General features: G+C 40.7%; 1 protein-coding gene across 12 annotated transcripts in view; it reads left to right on the top strand.

Moving 5' to 3' along the window:
• Positions 1–13,890, top strand: part of DGKI (diacylglycerol kinase iota) — a 533,441-nt gene that overhangs the window by 263,081 nt on the left and 256,470 nt on the right. For all 12 annotated transcript variants that reach the window (XM_082255058.1, XM_082255060.1, XM_082255059.1 and 9 more), the window contains one exon: positions 2,169–2,264. In XM_082255058.1, coding sequence (XP_082111184.1) covers positions 2,169–2,264 — 96 coding nt within the window. The remainder of the gene's footprint in view (positions 1–2,168; positions 2,265–13,890) is intronic.

Below are 13,890 nucleotides of genomic sequence, written 5' to 3'. Positions count from 1 at the left end.
GTCTTCAGGCTGTGTGAAAAAAAAAATACAAATACTGTAGCTGCTGACATTTTAAAAAAAGGACATTTACCTGTGAAAGGATCCAGGGATGTCCTCACCCGGGCCAGTTATTCGTGAGTCTTCTGTCCCTGGCATTTGCATGTTTACTAAGAGAAGCTGGCTGTGACTCCTTGCAGCTTCACACTCAGCTTCCCACTGCGCATGCGCGAGCCGCGCTGTGCTTTGTGAATGGTCCCATAGCCTTTTTAAAGCTAAACCCTGGGGAAAATCTCCCGCTGCAAAGGTTAAAAGTTCAGCTTTAATGCCTCTGCACCTCATTAAAACATGGCATTCTAATGAGAAAACAGGGACCAGTTCTTGTGACTTGTTTCTTCCTGTTTTAATTGATTGCTTCATAACCAAAAGTGAGTCATGGGAATGTGTAGGTTAAAGCTAATAATCGGGGGGATAGTTGCCACAGGTGCTGCCCATAGAAATCAGTGACTGTACACGTGGCATAAACTGGTACTTGTGTAACCATGCTCATGTGTACCGATATATGCCGCTGCATATACCTATGTACAGCTGTGTACAGCTATTGATTTCAATGGGTGGCTGTACGATGCATCTTTGGCTCCCGGATATGTGCCCAAATTCTACACCATATGGCCCCAGACGCCCGTGTGCGTGAGATCTTAGGCTTAAGGGTCTTTTCACACGGGCTTTCCGATCTGGTCCGCCTGTCAGTTTTTCAGGCAGACCTGATCAGAAGCTCCATGCATCCCTATGGGGCAGTGGATGTCAGCGGTCTCCTGACATGTCTCCTGACACCCGCTACTATCCCATCCTGTCCTGTGCGTTAAATCCAGACAGATGGAAACACTTTTTTCCATCTGTATGGAGGATCATATCGGATGGGATTGGATGAAAACGGACAGGCGGTCTGTTTTCATCCGATCTCTCATAGAGGGGAGCGGGGCTCTGACAGGTCCGTCTCAGTACAGTGAGCGGAGAGGGACCTGTCAACCGCCTGCTCGACGGGGGTTAAGCGGATCGATCCCCGCTAGGCAAAGCAGAGTCCCATGGGGTGGAAAGCCTGTGTGAAAGGACCCTTATTTATAAAGCTTTAACAAAAGTATCAGGAGTTTTAATTTAGCCATTTAAGTTTTATGTGTCATCAGACTCTGACAACTTTTTGGACACAGTGGGGTTGATTTACTAAACTGGAGCATGCAAAATCTGATGCAGCTGTGTATAGTAGCCAATCAGCTTCCAGGTTTTATTGTCGAAGCTATATGGAACAAGCTGAAGTTAAAAGCTGATTTGCTACCATGCAGAGCTTTACAAGATTTTGTATGCTCCATTTTTAGTAAATCAACCGCAGTCTGACTTTATAGCTGCTTCACTCAAATAAATAGTGTGTCACTTACTGTACATGTCAGAATAGGGCAAACATTGTTGCCCCTATAAAAATATAAAATGATAAATACAAATTAAACTGTATTTGAGGACCACAAACCAAAATGCTATTCAATTCTTAATTTTTAATTATTTTAATTTAATTTTTAATATTCAAAGCAAACTCATCCATCCATCCATATCCCCATGCATTATTTTGTTAAAAAATCACTTTGAAAACACCCCCAAGCTGTGGCCATCTTGAGTAAGGGCAGATGATTCATGTAGCATTTACTTCCTGGAATCCATCTGCCCATATGTCATGCAAGCAGGCAAGAAGGTGTGCTTAGCTGAGGAAGCCCCCACCCCCATTCTCCTACAGATCAAATAAAATTCCCATGAAGACTTCTGGGATACTTGTCATCATTTTGTCTAGGCCAGAAACCAGGAATTAATGTAAATGAAAAAAATAAAAGTAAAACAAGTAAATATAATATACCTTCCTATCTATTTACTAATGCTAAAATAGTTAATGCTGTTTGAAAGAGTTTAGTTCCTCTTTAAAATATTGTCCTTTTATAATTTTATCTGTAGAACAGATTATGAATGATAAAAGAAAAGAAAGGCGCTGTGCCTCTGAATTCTGTCATATATTGAGGTGCTGTTACATCAATAGCAATTGCAATGTCACAGTCTTACCTCTGGGTGGTGCTGGGTTACTTGTACATGTGTGGCATGCAGTTTATGGACAGAATTTGGTCAGCATGAATGATTACATGTTTACCTTGCAGGAGAACGCTGTAAATGGGGAGCACCTGTGGCAGGAGACCAATGTATCAGGGGACCTGTGTTACCTGGGGGAAGATAACTGCCAAGTCAAGTTTTCAGTGAGTACATTCCGGCCCTTTCATTCAAAATCGCTGTATGTAATGTTGTAATAACCATGTAAACCATATTTTCCATCTCTCAGAGTGATATGCTTGGTAGAAGAATGATGATATTTAGGCAGAGTAAAGCAGAACTTAAAGCAGCTGAAGGACTAAAAAAAAACAGTTGAAATATTTGGCATTTGTTCTGCTAGTCTTGTAATTTAGATACACCTACCAGACAGCACTGCCAGGATGTTGACACCAATATATTAACTACTGCAGCTTCCTGTGTCATTGCCTGCTCATTGGACTATGAAAGAGCATTTCCCCAGCCCTGAAGTCCTTTGTGTGCTCTTCTCCTACCTACACACCTTCTTTCTGTAGCTTGTAGTCCCTGAAAACATGTTGGGATTGCCTTCCCTTTACAGTGCCTTTGTGTATGGGTCACAGTGCAGAATCTTCCACCCTCATTCTGATTTTTGCTGTGCAGTGGATTTTGGGAAAATGAATACAATGTCCGGCATTTATACTAACAGAGTTTTGAATAATTTTAATTACTGCGTAATTGACGAATTGATTTCACATTCTGTAATTTTAAAATTAAGATAGAAATAGGATAGGTTTTCATTGGCCAGAATAAATAATTTATTCTAACTATTAAAATAAATTAGCGCTAGTGTTTAGGTGCGTTTAGCAGTTTCAAATGTTTTTTTCTGCCAAGGACGTTTTTTCTGCTTCAGTACACACTGGCAGTGGGTTATTTTTTTGCCACTAAACTCTCCTTCCAGAAAATGCTGCTGGAAGCCTATGTTTGCATGGACACATAGGATAACATGCAAGGGAGTTAAGAGGCAGTAAAAAAAATCACGCCAGAAGCGCCTAGAAGTAGCTTCAAAAATGCCCCGTGTGCATGAGGCCTAAAAATGACCAAATTTGATATTTCTCTCAGCAAGATCTGTTTAGAGGGAAAAAAAAAACATACGCGAAAAGGAAATGAATAGCACAGAAAAAAGTAAGTCAATAATCCAGTCTAAAGTAATAGTTTTCTTTCACTGGTACAACAAGTGCAGCCCCCCAGGTCACAGGTTTGGGGGCCAAGGGTTAAGGGCATAACTTAGGTATGTCCACATATTGCACAGGGTTTGTAAATCTAAAGGAGGTTATACAAAGAATTTACAGTCATACTGTAACATGGGTAGTAAGCTTTGACTTCAGAAGCTAGTTAAAAACGTAATTTAACCTTTCCTATTGACTCCAATGCATTTCACCAAAAATTGGGAAATGTTGCAAAGTCGATTTTAACCAAAATATAAGGGAAATTAAAACTTTCAATATCACTCATCTTATCTTAGCCATGGAATGATGCCTATTCTGAATCCAACTATCAGGCAGGTGACATGGAAAGCTGCAGTGCTGAACAGTGGTGTCACCTTGCCACCGAAGCAAGATGCACTGAATGCAATTCAAAATACAACAGCAAACACGTATCAAGTTCAAAAATAAATCAGTCCAGGCAACTTAACTGTTCAGGTCATATCTTAAAAAATAGTGCAGCACTTATCCTACGATAAATCAATTAGTGCATAACATATACAATTCATAAAACAAACAATAAGCAAATCAGTGAAAATTCATACATATAGTATAAAACGCTCTTCTTAAAGTTAATTTACTGTATAGATATATTATTCATCAAGAGATTCAGACTTCCAGTGACTGTACAATCCCACGCACCACAATTTCTTCAGTACCCACAGTGCCCTTCACCCCAGCTCTACCTGCTCAAATGGAACTCACTTGTTATGGGAGGTCAAACAAGTGTTTTAAAACCAGTATACAGGTACTCCCCTGCGGCATCAGCAGCCAAGATCCTCAGCTCCACAGTATGTTGACATAAATAAAGGAGGCAAAAGGAAGATCCAATAGTGTAGACCGCTTCAATATACTTTTATTAAAATTATTATTTATAATTAGAAATTTTGAATATTTGGGGTATTCGTATAGTTATTTGATTAGTGCAGGAATTTTTTTCACATTAATTTTTCCGGTGCCACACCCCTAAACAGAATTTAACAAAATAAGCTTAATGATGGATGAGATTTTTTATGCACCACAAACTTATAAAAATTCATTAATTTTATTGTTCAATAGTTAAAAAAGACACCAGAGGTCACATTACACCAAACACACATAATAAAACATCTCATGATTGTCATCAAGCTCAAAAATCCACTTAAGGAGAAATGCCAGGTTTCTAATTTACGAATGCTACTCCAACGCGTTTCAACTTTATTTGTTTTCTTCAGCAGGTTGATGAAATGGATGCTTTCTACAAAAAACAATATAACAACAAAAATATACAGAAAAGACATGATAATAACAAAGCACATCATATCATATTAAGCTCACAAATATTGGTAAATTAGGATGAAGTCACTCAAGGATGCCTCCACCCAACATCGACCACTGTTGCTCACTGACCCGCGATTGTTGGGCGGGCCACGGAGGCTTTTGATTCATGTGTTGGAGCTTCCTCTTTGTTTTGGAAGGTGCATATGCTGCCTAGCATGTCGCACCAGTTATGATATGGCTGGTGGCCGATGTGATGTTACCCGCTCCGGAGGGGGTAGGGGACGCTGTGCATAGGCATCTCATCTGCTTGAAGTCCCATTGTTTGAACTGGTTTAGTGAGGAGGGTCATCTCTATGTGGCACAGTGGCACCAGGAGTTTTGTGTTTGATTGGTGATGTGCTTCATTCTTTCTTGGCTTGCGTGTCGATTCCACAATAAGTGGTTGGTGGTTATCATGTGTTGTATCACTGCCCTATACATATAGTGCTCATCATTATTGCTAGTTTGTATTGGTACGATTACTGGAAGCAGTGTATATCAGTTTGATATCTAGATGGATTATCGTTAGTTTTTAATCCCCCTAATGTATGTTTTTTTTTTTTATATATTGGTATAATGACATACTGGGGATTTAGCCTGTTACAAATTAGTTTCTTTCATTTAGGTGTTCCTAATTGTGCATTCTTTAGGATTTTTATTTGCCTATTTATTGCCTACTTACTATTCTCTGGGGTACTGATTTGGACTGGCTTTCTTTGGGTTTATATTAGTGTTTCTCCTGGATCTTTCATCATGAATATATAGTAAAACCTTGGATTGAGAGTAACTTGGTTTGAGAGCCTTTTGCAAGACAGGCAAACTTTTTAATACATTTTGATAAACAAGCAATGTCTTGATTTACAAGTAACATCATGTCACAATTGAGTATAAAAAAAGAGGAGAGGTGCCTCTAAGGCTCCTTTCACACATGCGGACTGTTCAGATCTGCTTGTCAGTTTTTCAGGCGGATCTGAATGGATGTCCCATGCATCTCTATGGGGCATCGGATGCCAGCGGAGACATGTCCGCTGACATCTGATCCGATCCTGTCCGTCAAGTTTGGTGGATCGGATGGGAACGGACAGGCGGTCTGGGTTCTCATCCGATTCTCCCATAGAGAAGAGCGGGGATCTGACAGCTCTGTCTCGGCACACAGCACGGAGACAGAGCTGCCATCCGCCTGCTCAGCGGGGGATCGGCGGTTCGATCCCCCGCTGAGAAAAACGGAGTCCACTGACAGAGCAGCATGTGTGAAAGGGGCCTTAGTGTAGCAATATGGTTACATTTAATGAAGGTACAATATTTAGCAACTCACATGGTTGATGATTAAAACAGGCACACCTAAGTGTGGACATTGATGGACATTTTATGGTTACATTGCTATCATCTTTTTATATGGACTATAAACTAAAGGATTTATGAATAAATGGTTGTGGAACTAATCATCTGAGTTTCCATTATTTGTTATGGGGAAATTTGCTTTGATATACGAGTGCTTTGGATTACAAGCATGTTTCCGGAAGGAATTATGCTCCCAATCCAAGGTTTTACTGTATAGGTAATTTTTTTACTGTATTTGGATAATATAGCCCCCCTTTTTTCCCTTCAATTGGGATTTGTGGTTTAATTATATAATGAATTATATATGACTTATGTCACCTTGTTTTTTTTGCTTTTTATATTTGCCATGTAGATCCCTGTGGATGAATGAATTTATGTAAATCTACTTGTGCTTACTGCCCCATGTTTTGGAAGTGCTGCTGCTACTTTGCACCTGTAAGCTGATAGTTTTTTTGTTTTAAAAGAAATACATTTTTTTCTTTATTAAATGCATTTTCACTTATCTACTTTTTATAAATCCAATCCCTTGGGGCAGCTGCTGGCGTCCTTTGTGTTAATCTCTGTCTGCTGTGGTGATTGATGTTGGGTGGAGGCATCCTTGAGTGGCTTCATTTTAATTTACCAATATTTGTGAGTTTAATAGAATAAAATGTGCTTTAAATGTTATCATGTTCTTTTCTGTAAATCATTTTGTTATTATATCGGTTTTCTGTAGAAAGCATCCATTTCGCCCCCCACCCTGAAGAAGACAAATAAAGTTAAAATGTAGCATTCACGAATTAGGGGCCTCACATGTCCCCTTAAGTGAATTAATGAGTTTGATGACAATCATGAGATGTTTTATTATGTGTGTTTGGTGTAATGTGACCTCTGGTCTCTTTTTTAACTATTGTACAATAAAATGTTTGTATTTTACTCTAACTTTTTGTGGTGCCTAAAAAATGCTTTCCACCATTCAGCTTTTTTTTGCTAAATGTATCAGGCTGTTTGGGTGCAGTTCCACTTTAAATTGTAAAAATATAAAAAGTGTATGTGGCACATTCGCCCCTGGTGCACTTTAACCTGGAGACAAACCACTTTCTTCATTTTGCACCAGCAGTAAAACCATATCAGTTTCCTCAAAGTTTATAACCCTTTCTCTCCGCTCATCCCTTGTAGTGAACGTAGCGAGCAATTAGCCCCCAATATCGACCTGCAGATTTTTAGGCAGTTGCCATGGTAACGTGGGTTGCCATGGAGAAGAATTAATGTGTACGAGTTTGGTCCTCTCCCCCCAGGGATCCTGTGTTACTGTGTCTGTGGACAGCGATGAGGGAGACGGAAGGTTAGAATTCAAAATGTCCTGCTTGATCGTTGGGCCCCTGGGAGCCCCCAGAAGCATTGCGCTAACAAGGATTAAGTATGTTTCTGTGTGTAAATGAGCAGTTATATAGAGAAAAAAACATGCACTGTATTTAAATCTTACTTTAGTAAAATGGCGATTGATATAATTTCCAGTAAAATTTTTTAAAAAGTGGAATTTCCATTAACTAACAAGGAAACACACATTCTAATGAAATCTATTTAATTATAATTTGATGTGGATTTTTTTTTATGGTAAAAAAAATCCTTTAGAGATACAAAATGGTCACTTAGGATTAAGAACCTTGTGTTGCCATGGCAACAGGAGACACCAAAGGATGATTCTGTACGGTTTGTTATGTACCTAGGAAAGTTTTTATGATGTCGTTTCACAGGAAACCATGACATCTGTTGATATCTGTGTTAGGGTCCATGCACACTGGGTTTAGAAAAACACCAATTCTTTTGGCAGAAAAATAGATATAGAGCAGGAGTAATGAATTAAAATTCAAGGAGGTCCGGTTGCTAAAATTTTCTTTGGGCCGAGGTCCGAATCTGAAGTCTTTGCTATGACTCAGAAAGATGGGCAAAACAAAACGTGCCCATCAGCGTTGCTCTTAACATAAAATATGCCCATCCGAGTGCCCCCTAACATAAAATATGCCCATCAGAGTGCCCCCTAACATAAAATGTGCCCATCAGAGTGCCCCCTAACATAAAATATGCCCTTAGCATAAAATTTGCTCATCAGCGTGACCCTTAACATAAAATAAGGGACACGCTGATGGGCACATTTTATGTTAGGGGGCACTCAGATGGACACATTTTATGTTAGGGGGCACTCTGATGGGCACATTTTATGTTAGGGGGCACGCTGATGGGCACATTTTATGTTAGGTTACACTCTAATGGGCAAAACAAAACGTGTAAATCAGCGTTGCTCTTAGCATAAAATATGGTCATTAGAGTGCCCCCTAACATAAAATGTGCCCATCAGAGTGCCCCCTAACATAAAATATGCCCATCAGAGTGCCCCCTAACATAAAATGTGCCCATCAGAGTGCCCCCTAACATAAAATATTCCCATCAGAGGGTCCCTTAGCATAAAATAGGCCCATCAGCGTGACCCTTAACATAAAATAAGGGGCAGGCTGATGGGCATATTTTATGTTAGGGGGCACACTGATGGGCACATTTTATGTTAGGGGGCACTCTGATGGGCACATTTTATGTTAGGGGGCACTCTGAAGGGCACATTTTATGTTAGGGGGCACTCTGATGGGCAAAACAAAACGTGTAAATCAGCGTTGCGCTTAACATAAAATATGCCCATTAGAGTGCCCCTTAACATTAAATATGCCCATTAGAGTGCCCCTTAACATAAAATATGCCCATTAGAGTGCCCCTTAACATAAAATAAGGGGCATGCTGATGGGTACATTTTATGTTAGGGGGCACTCTGATGGGCACATTTTTTTTTTTTTTTTTATGGGGCACTCTAATGAGCACTACAAAATATGCCCATCAATCTGCACACTTTAAAAACCTCCCATCAGCTTTAAGGGCAGCTATGACCACATTGCTTTCTCCCCTTGTGCTCCACATACCTGGAGCCAGGAGCCTAGCCAGAAGCCGCGAGCAGGTGGGCGGGGCGCGCACATAATGTCACGCCCCAACTCGCTGCCTGGCTGAATGGGAGCCGCAGTCAGGAGCGGGGGCGGGGCGCGCGCGTGACGTCACGCCCCTACTCGCGGCCCGACAGGACACCGGCCAGGAGCCGCAGCGCACACACAGCACGTCACTGGTTGCTGGGACACCCGCGGTCCCAGCAAACCATTGAATGAATACAGGAGGCGGCCTCGAGGTCCGGGTGAAAGCATCGTGCGGGCCGCCAATGGACCGTGGGCCGCCATTTAGTGACGGCCGATATAGAGCATTTTTGTACAGGTGTTTAGGAGCATTTAGAAGTGTTTAGGAGCATTTAGCGTTTTCTCTGACAGAAAACTCCTCTTAAGAATGCAAACCAGGTTTTTTTTCTGCATTAAACCCTAAGCTTACAATATGCTTCTAAACATCCTAAAGTGCATTGACACATTGGATAACATTGAGCTGCTTCTACAGGCAATACACAAAACTCCTGTACAAGAAGAAGCCCGTGTGCATGGACCCTTAAATTTCCATAGAAGAAAGAGAAACATCTTATGCTTACAGGGTGCCCCAAAAGTCTGGATCCATAGGCATCGAATTATTAGAAATGATCATTTGCATCCCTTTAAGGTACAGCTAATCCAGGAACTGCATGGCGATGACACAGAGTATGGAGTATTAGATATCTTCACATACGTTATCTGACCTGCCTACAATTTGGAGGTCATGCTATCTTGTGAGTTATTCTAATTGAGGTGGTGGCACATATGGCGATTTTTCATTTAAAAAGAAATTAAGCACTTCAAGTCACTTGCACAGTTCATATGGACACTTTATCCACTTCATTCATAAAAACTTTTTTATTTACAGTTATTTTTTTTCCATTTTATTTGAGGGACATCTATTGTTGTTTGGTTTATTTATTGTATGATATATTAATATTGTATGATATACTGTATATATACAGTATATTAAGTATCAGCTTTTTTAAAAAATATTTTGATCCCTGGACCCAGTGTTGTTACATTTATATTTTGCATGGAACACTGTAAGTGGTTCTTACATGAAGAGAATTAATGGTATTTTACAGTGAGGAAGCCTCATTTCATCTGAATAGTAGGGGTTGATTTACTAAAACTGGAGAGTGAAAAATCTGGTGCAGCTGTGCATGGTAGCCAATCAGCTTCTAATTTCAGCTTGTTCAATTAGCTTTGACAAAAAAAAAAAAAAAAACTGGAAGCTGATTGGCTTCTATGCAGAGTTGCACCAGATTTAGCACGCTCCAGTTTTAGGGCTCTTTCAAACGGGTGATCCGATCAGATCCGCCTGTCAGTTTTTTAGGTGGATCTGATCGGATCTTCCATGCAGCTCTATGGAGCAGCGGATGTCAGCGGAGACACCTCCGCTGACACCCGCTGCCATCCGTATCCGATCCTGTCTGTGAAATCCGGATGGATGGAAACCCTATTTTTCCATCCGTCCAGGGATCGGATCGGATGAGAGCGGACAGGCGGTCCGCTCTCATCCGATCCCCCATAGAGGGCAGTGGGAGCTGTGACACCTCCCTCTCCGCACTGCAAGCGGAGACGGAGCTGTCATCCGCCAGCTCAGCGGGGATAGGTAATCGATCCCCACTGAGCAGCACGGATCCGCCTACGGAGGCGGACCGTGTGACAGAGCCCTTAGTAAATCAACTCCATGGTGTCAACTGGCTGGCACATTTCTGGTCTAAAAACAACCTAAACTTGATGGCTGAGGGACGATTTCACACTGTTCCATAAATTATGGTGGGGGAGGGGATATTTGGTGACAGAATAATTGGGCCATATTTTTTACAGTAATGTAACATGGGAAATTTACCTCTGTATGTTACAGTTTTTTCTCATTTACAATATAGATGGCTTTCCTATTTTGGAACAACATAAATGATTATTATTATGCAGGGGTTATATGGCGCCAACGGTTTGCACAGCATTTTCAAATATAAAGGGAAATAGTAAAGTCACAAATCAAGACAAGAGCATTATTAGGACCCTGCTTATGAGAACATACAATCTATAAGTGAGGGGCAAGGGATATTTAATGTAATAACTGTGTGAGGATGAGTTAATGGAACAGAAGAGATTTACTTTCAGAGATCGAGTAAAAGTGGACAGAGTAGGATATAGCTGGACAGATTGTGGTAGGGAGTTCCAGATGGAAGAGGAGGCTCTGGAGAAGACCTGGAGGTAAATGTGAGAGGAGGTGACAAGAGAACTAGATGGCAGGAGGTCTTAGGTGGAGGGAAGAGAACGGTTTGGGTAATATTTTGAGAAGAGGTTGATGATGAAGCTCAGGGCAGAACTGTGGATGACTTATGTATATTTGTTATGTGCTGTTTCAAGCTTTCTCTCACAAACTTTTTGATTAGACTTCAGCAAACAACAAAGCGGCCACACACCCAACAATCCCTTCTGTCAGTTGTTTGTGCATTTTAGTTATTATGTATTTTTCTTTTTGCATAAATCCTTTTATGCTGAATGTAAAAAATGTGTGGCCAGATTAGTCTGTCCACTCTGATTTAAAATGCTTTGTCTTCATCTCATTATTCTAATCTGTTTAATCAAATTCAACAGCCAAAAGTGTGGAAAGATAGCAATGTGTAGGCTGTAGTCAGCTTTCCAGTGAAAGCTTACACAGGGCTGACTGTGACAGCTCTGGGCCAATCACTAAACACCAGTGTTACATGGAGTGGGTCACATGCTCTTTCATACCCAGAAGTTTCCAGTTATTTTTTTGCTCCTGGCAGCTGAACGGAGCAACAAGAGAGAGCGGAATAAGAGAATGCTACAGTGGGTTTTGACGAAACCGGTTTCTTTGCTCTGTGTAGGTTAAATACAGACTTGCTTTAAGTTGCCTATAGAGATAACGGAACTGTTGAATGTGCATGCTTAAGTCGAATTAACCGTTCTGTTCAGACAGTGAAGGAGAAAGGGGAAGAAAAGGAGCAGACACCGTGGGAATGGATGATCTTGGTGGTAGTATTAGTGGTCAACTTTCTAACCAGTCCCAACAATTAATCTTCAAAGAGTAATTGCACAGGCCTGTCTGTTGGTACCCAATAGACATTAGATGGTTGCCCATTCTGGTTGAATATGGAAGATTCTAATGTCTGTGGGCACCTTAGGAGGAGGAGTTGGCACAACTTCTCATTGGCCTGACCTTCAAATAAGGGTTGAACCAACCTGTTCCTAAAGAAAGGGGTAGCTCTGAATAAAAGCCACTTTTGTCAAATACAGTATGTGAGCTATCTTAACTCGTGTCAGACTGATGAGTGAATAGGATATAGAAGGACCCATACTTACCCCATGCCTCATTGCCACATGTAGCTTCTTAAAAGCATTTCCGTTTTCTGCATCTTAGACACTCTTACATGTCTCTGGTACATGTACAATGGATATAAAAAGTCTACACACCCCTGTTAAAATACCAGGTGTGATGTAAAAAAATGAGACAAAGATAAATCATTTCAGAACTTTTTCCACCTTAATGTGACCACCTATAAACTGGACAACTCAATTGAAGAACAAACTGAAATCTTTTAGGAGGGGAGTAAAAATTAAAAACTGAAATAATGTGGTTGCATAAGTGTGCACACCCTTTTATAACTGGGGATGTAGCTGTGTTCAGAATTAAGCAATCACATTCAAACTATTGTTAAATAGGAGTCAGTATACACCTGCCATCATTTAAAGTGCCACTGATTACCCCAAATAAAGTTCAGCTGTTCGTTCCTGACATTTTCTTAGTCGCATCCTACAGGAAAAGCCATGATCTGCAGAGAGCTTCCAAAGCTAAAAGGTGTTAAAAGGTATCAGTCAGGAGAAGGGTACAAAAGATTTTCCAAGGCATTAGATATACCATGGAACACAGTGAAGACGGTCATCATCAAGTGGAGAAAATATGACACAACAGTGACATTACCAAAAACTGGACATCCCTCCAAAATTTATGAAAAGACAGGAATATCTGGCAAGTACTGGCTGTGTGGCACATGTGACAACAATCTTCATATGTCTGGGCTATGGGGTAGAGTGCAAGATGGAAGCCTTTTCTTACTTACTTTCTTACTTAGAAAAACATCCAAGCCAGGCTTAATTTTGCAAAAACACATCTGAAGTCTCCCAAAAGTATGTTGGAAAATGTGCTATGGTCTGATGAAACCAAGGTCGAACTTTTTGGCCATAATTCCAAAAGATATGTTTGGCTCAAAAACAACAACACTGCACATCACCGAAAGATCACCATACCCATAGTGAAGCATGGTGGTGGCTGCATCATGCTTTGAGGCTGTTTTTCTTGAGCTGGAACAGGGGCCTTAGTCAAGGTAGAGGGAATTATGAACAGTTCCAAATACCAGTCAATATTGGCACAAAACCTTCAGGCTTCTGTTAGAAAGCTGAACATGAAGAGGAACTTCATCTTTCAGCATGACAACAACCCAAAGCATCCATCCAAATCAACAAATGAATGGCTTCACCAGAAGAAGATTAAAGTTTTAGAATTGCCCAGCCAGAGCTCCTGAATCCGGTGGATCTGTGGGGTGATCTGAAGAGGGCTGTGCACAGGAGATGCCCTCGCAATCTGACAGATTTGGAGTGTCTATGGAAAGAAGACTGGGCAAATATTGCCAAGTCAAGATGTGCCATGCTGATAGACTCATACCCAAAAAGACTGAGTGCTGTAATAAAATCAAAAGGTGCTTCAACAAAGTATTAGTTTAACCTCTCTGGCGGTATGATTCTTTCGGATTTTAGGTGCTGAAAGCGGTACCATTATTTTGCATGTAATTCTTGAGAATGAGCAGCCCAAACCAACTATTTACATTTTTTTTTTTTTTACTGTTTTATAACATCTTGGGTATGATAAAGTTTGAAACACAAAA

Source organism: Pelophylax lessonae (assembly GCF_965119305.1).
Source record: "Pelophylax lessonae genome assembly, chromosome: 4".
NCBI classification, from domain to species: domain Eukaryota; kingdom Metazoa; phylum Chordata; class Amphibia; order Anura; family Ranidae; genus Pelophylax; species Pelophylax lessonae.
This window is presented reverse-complemented; position numbering and strand designations above follow the sequence as displayed.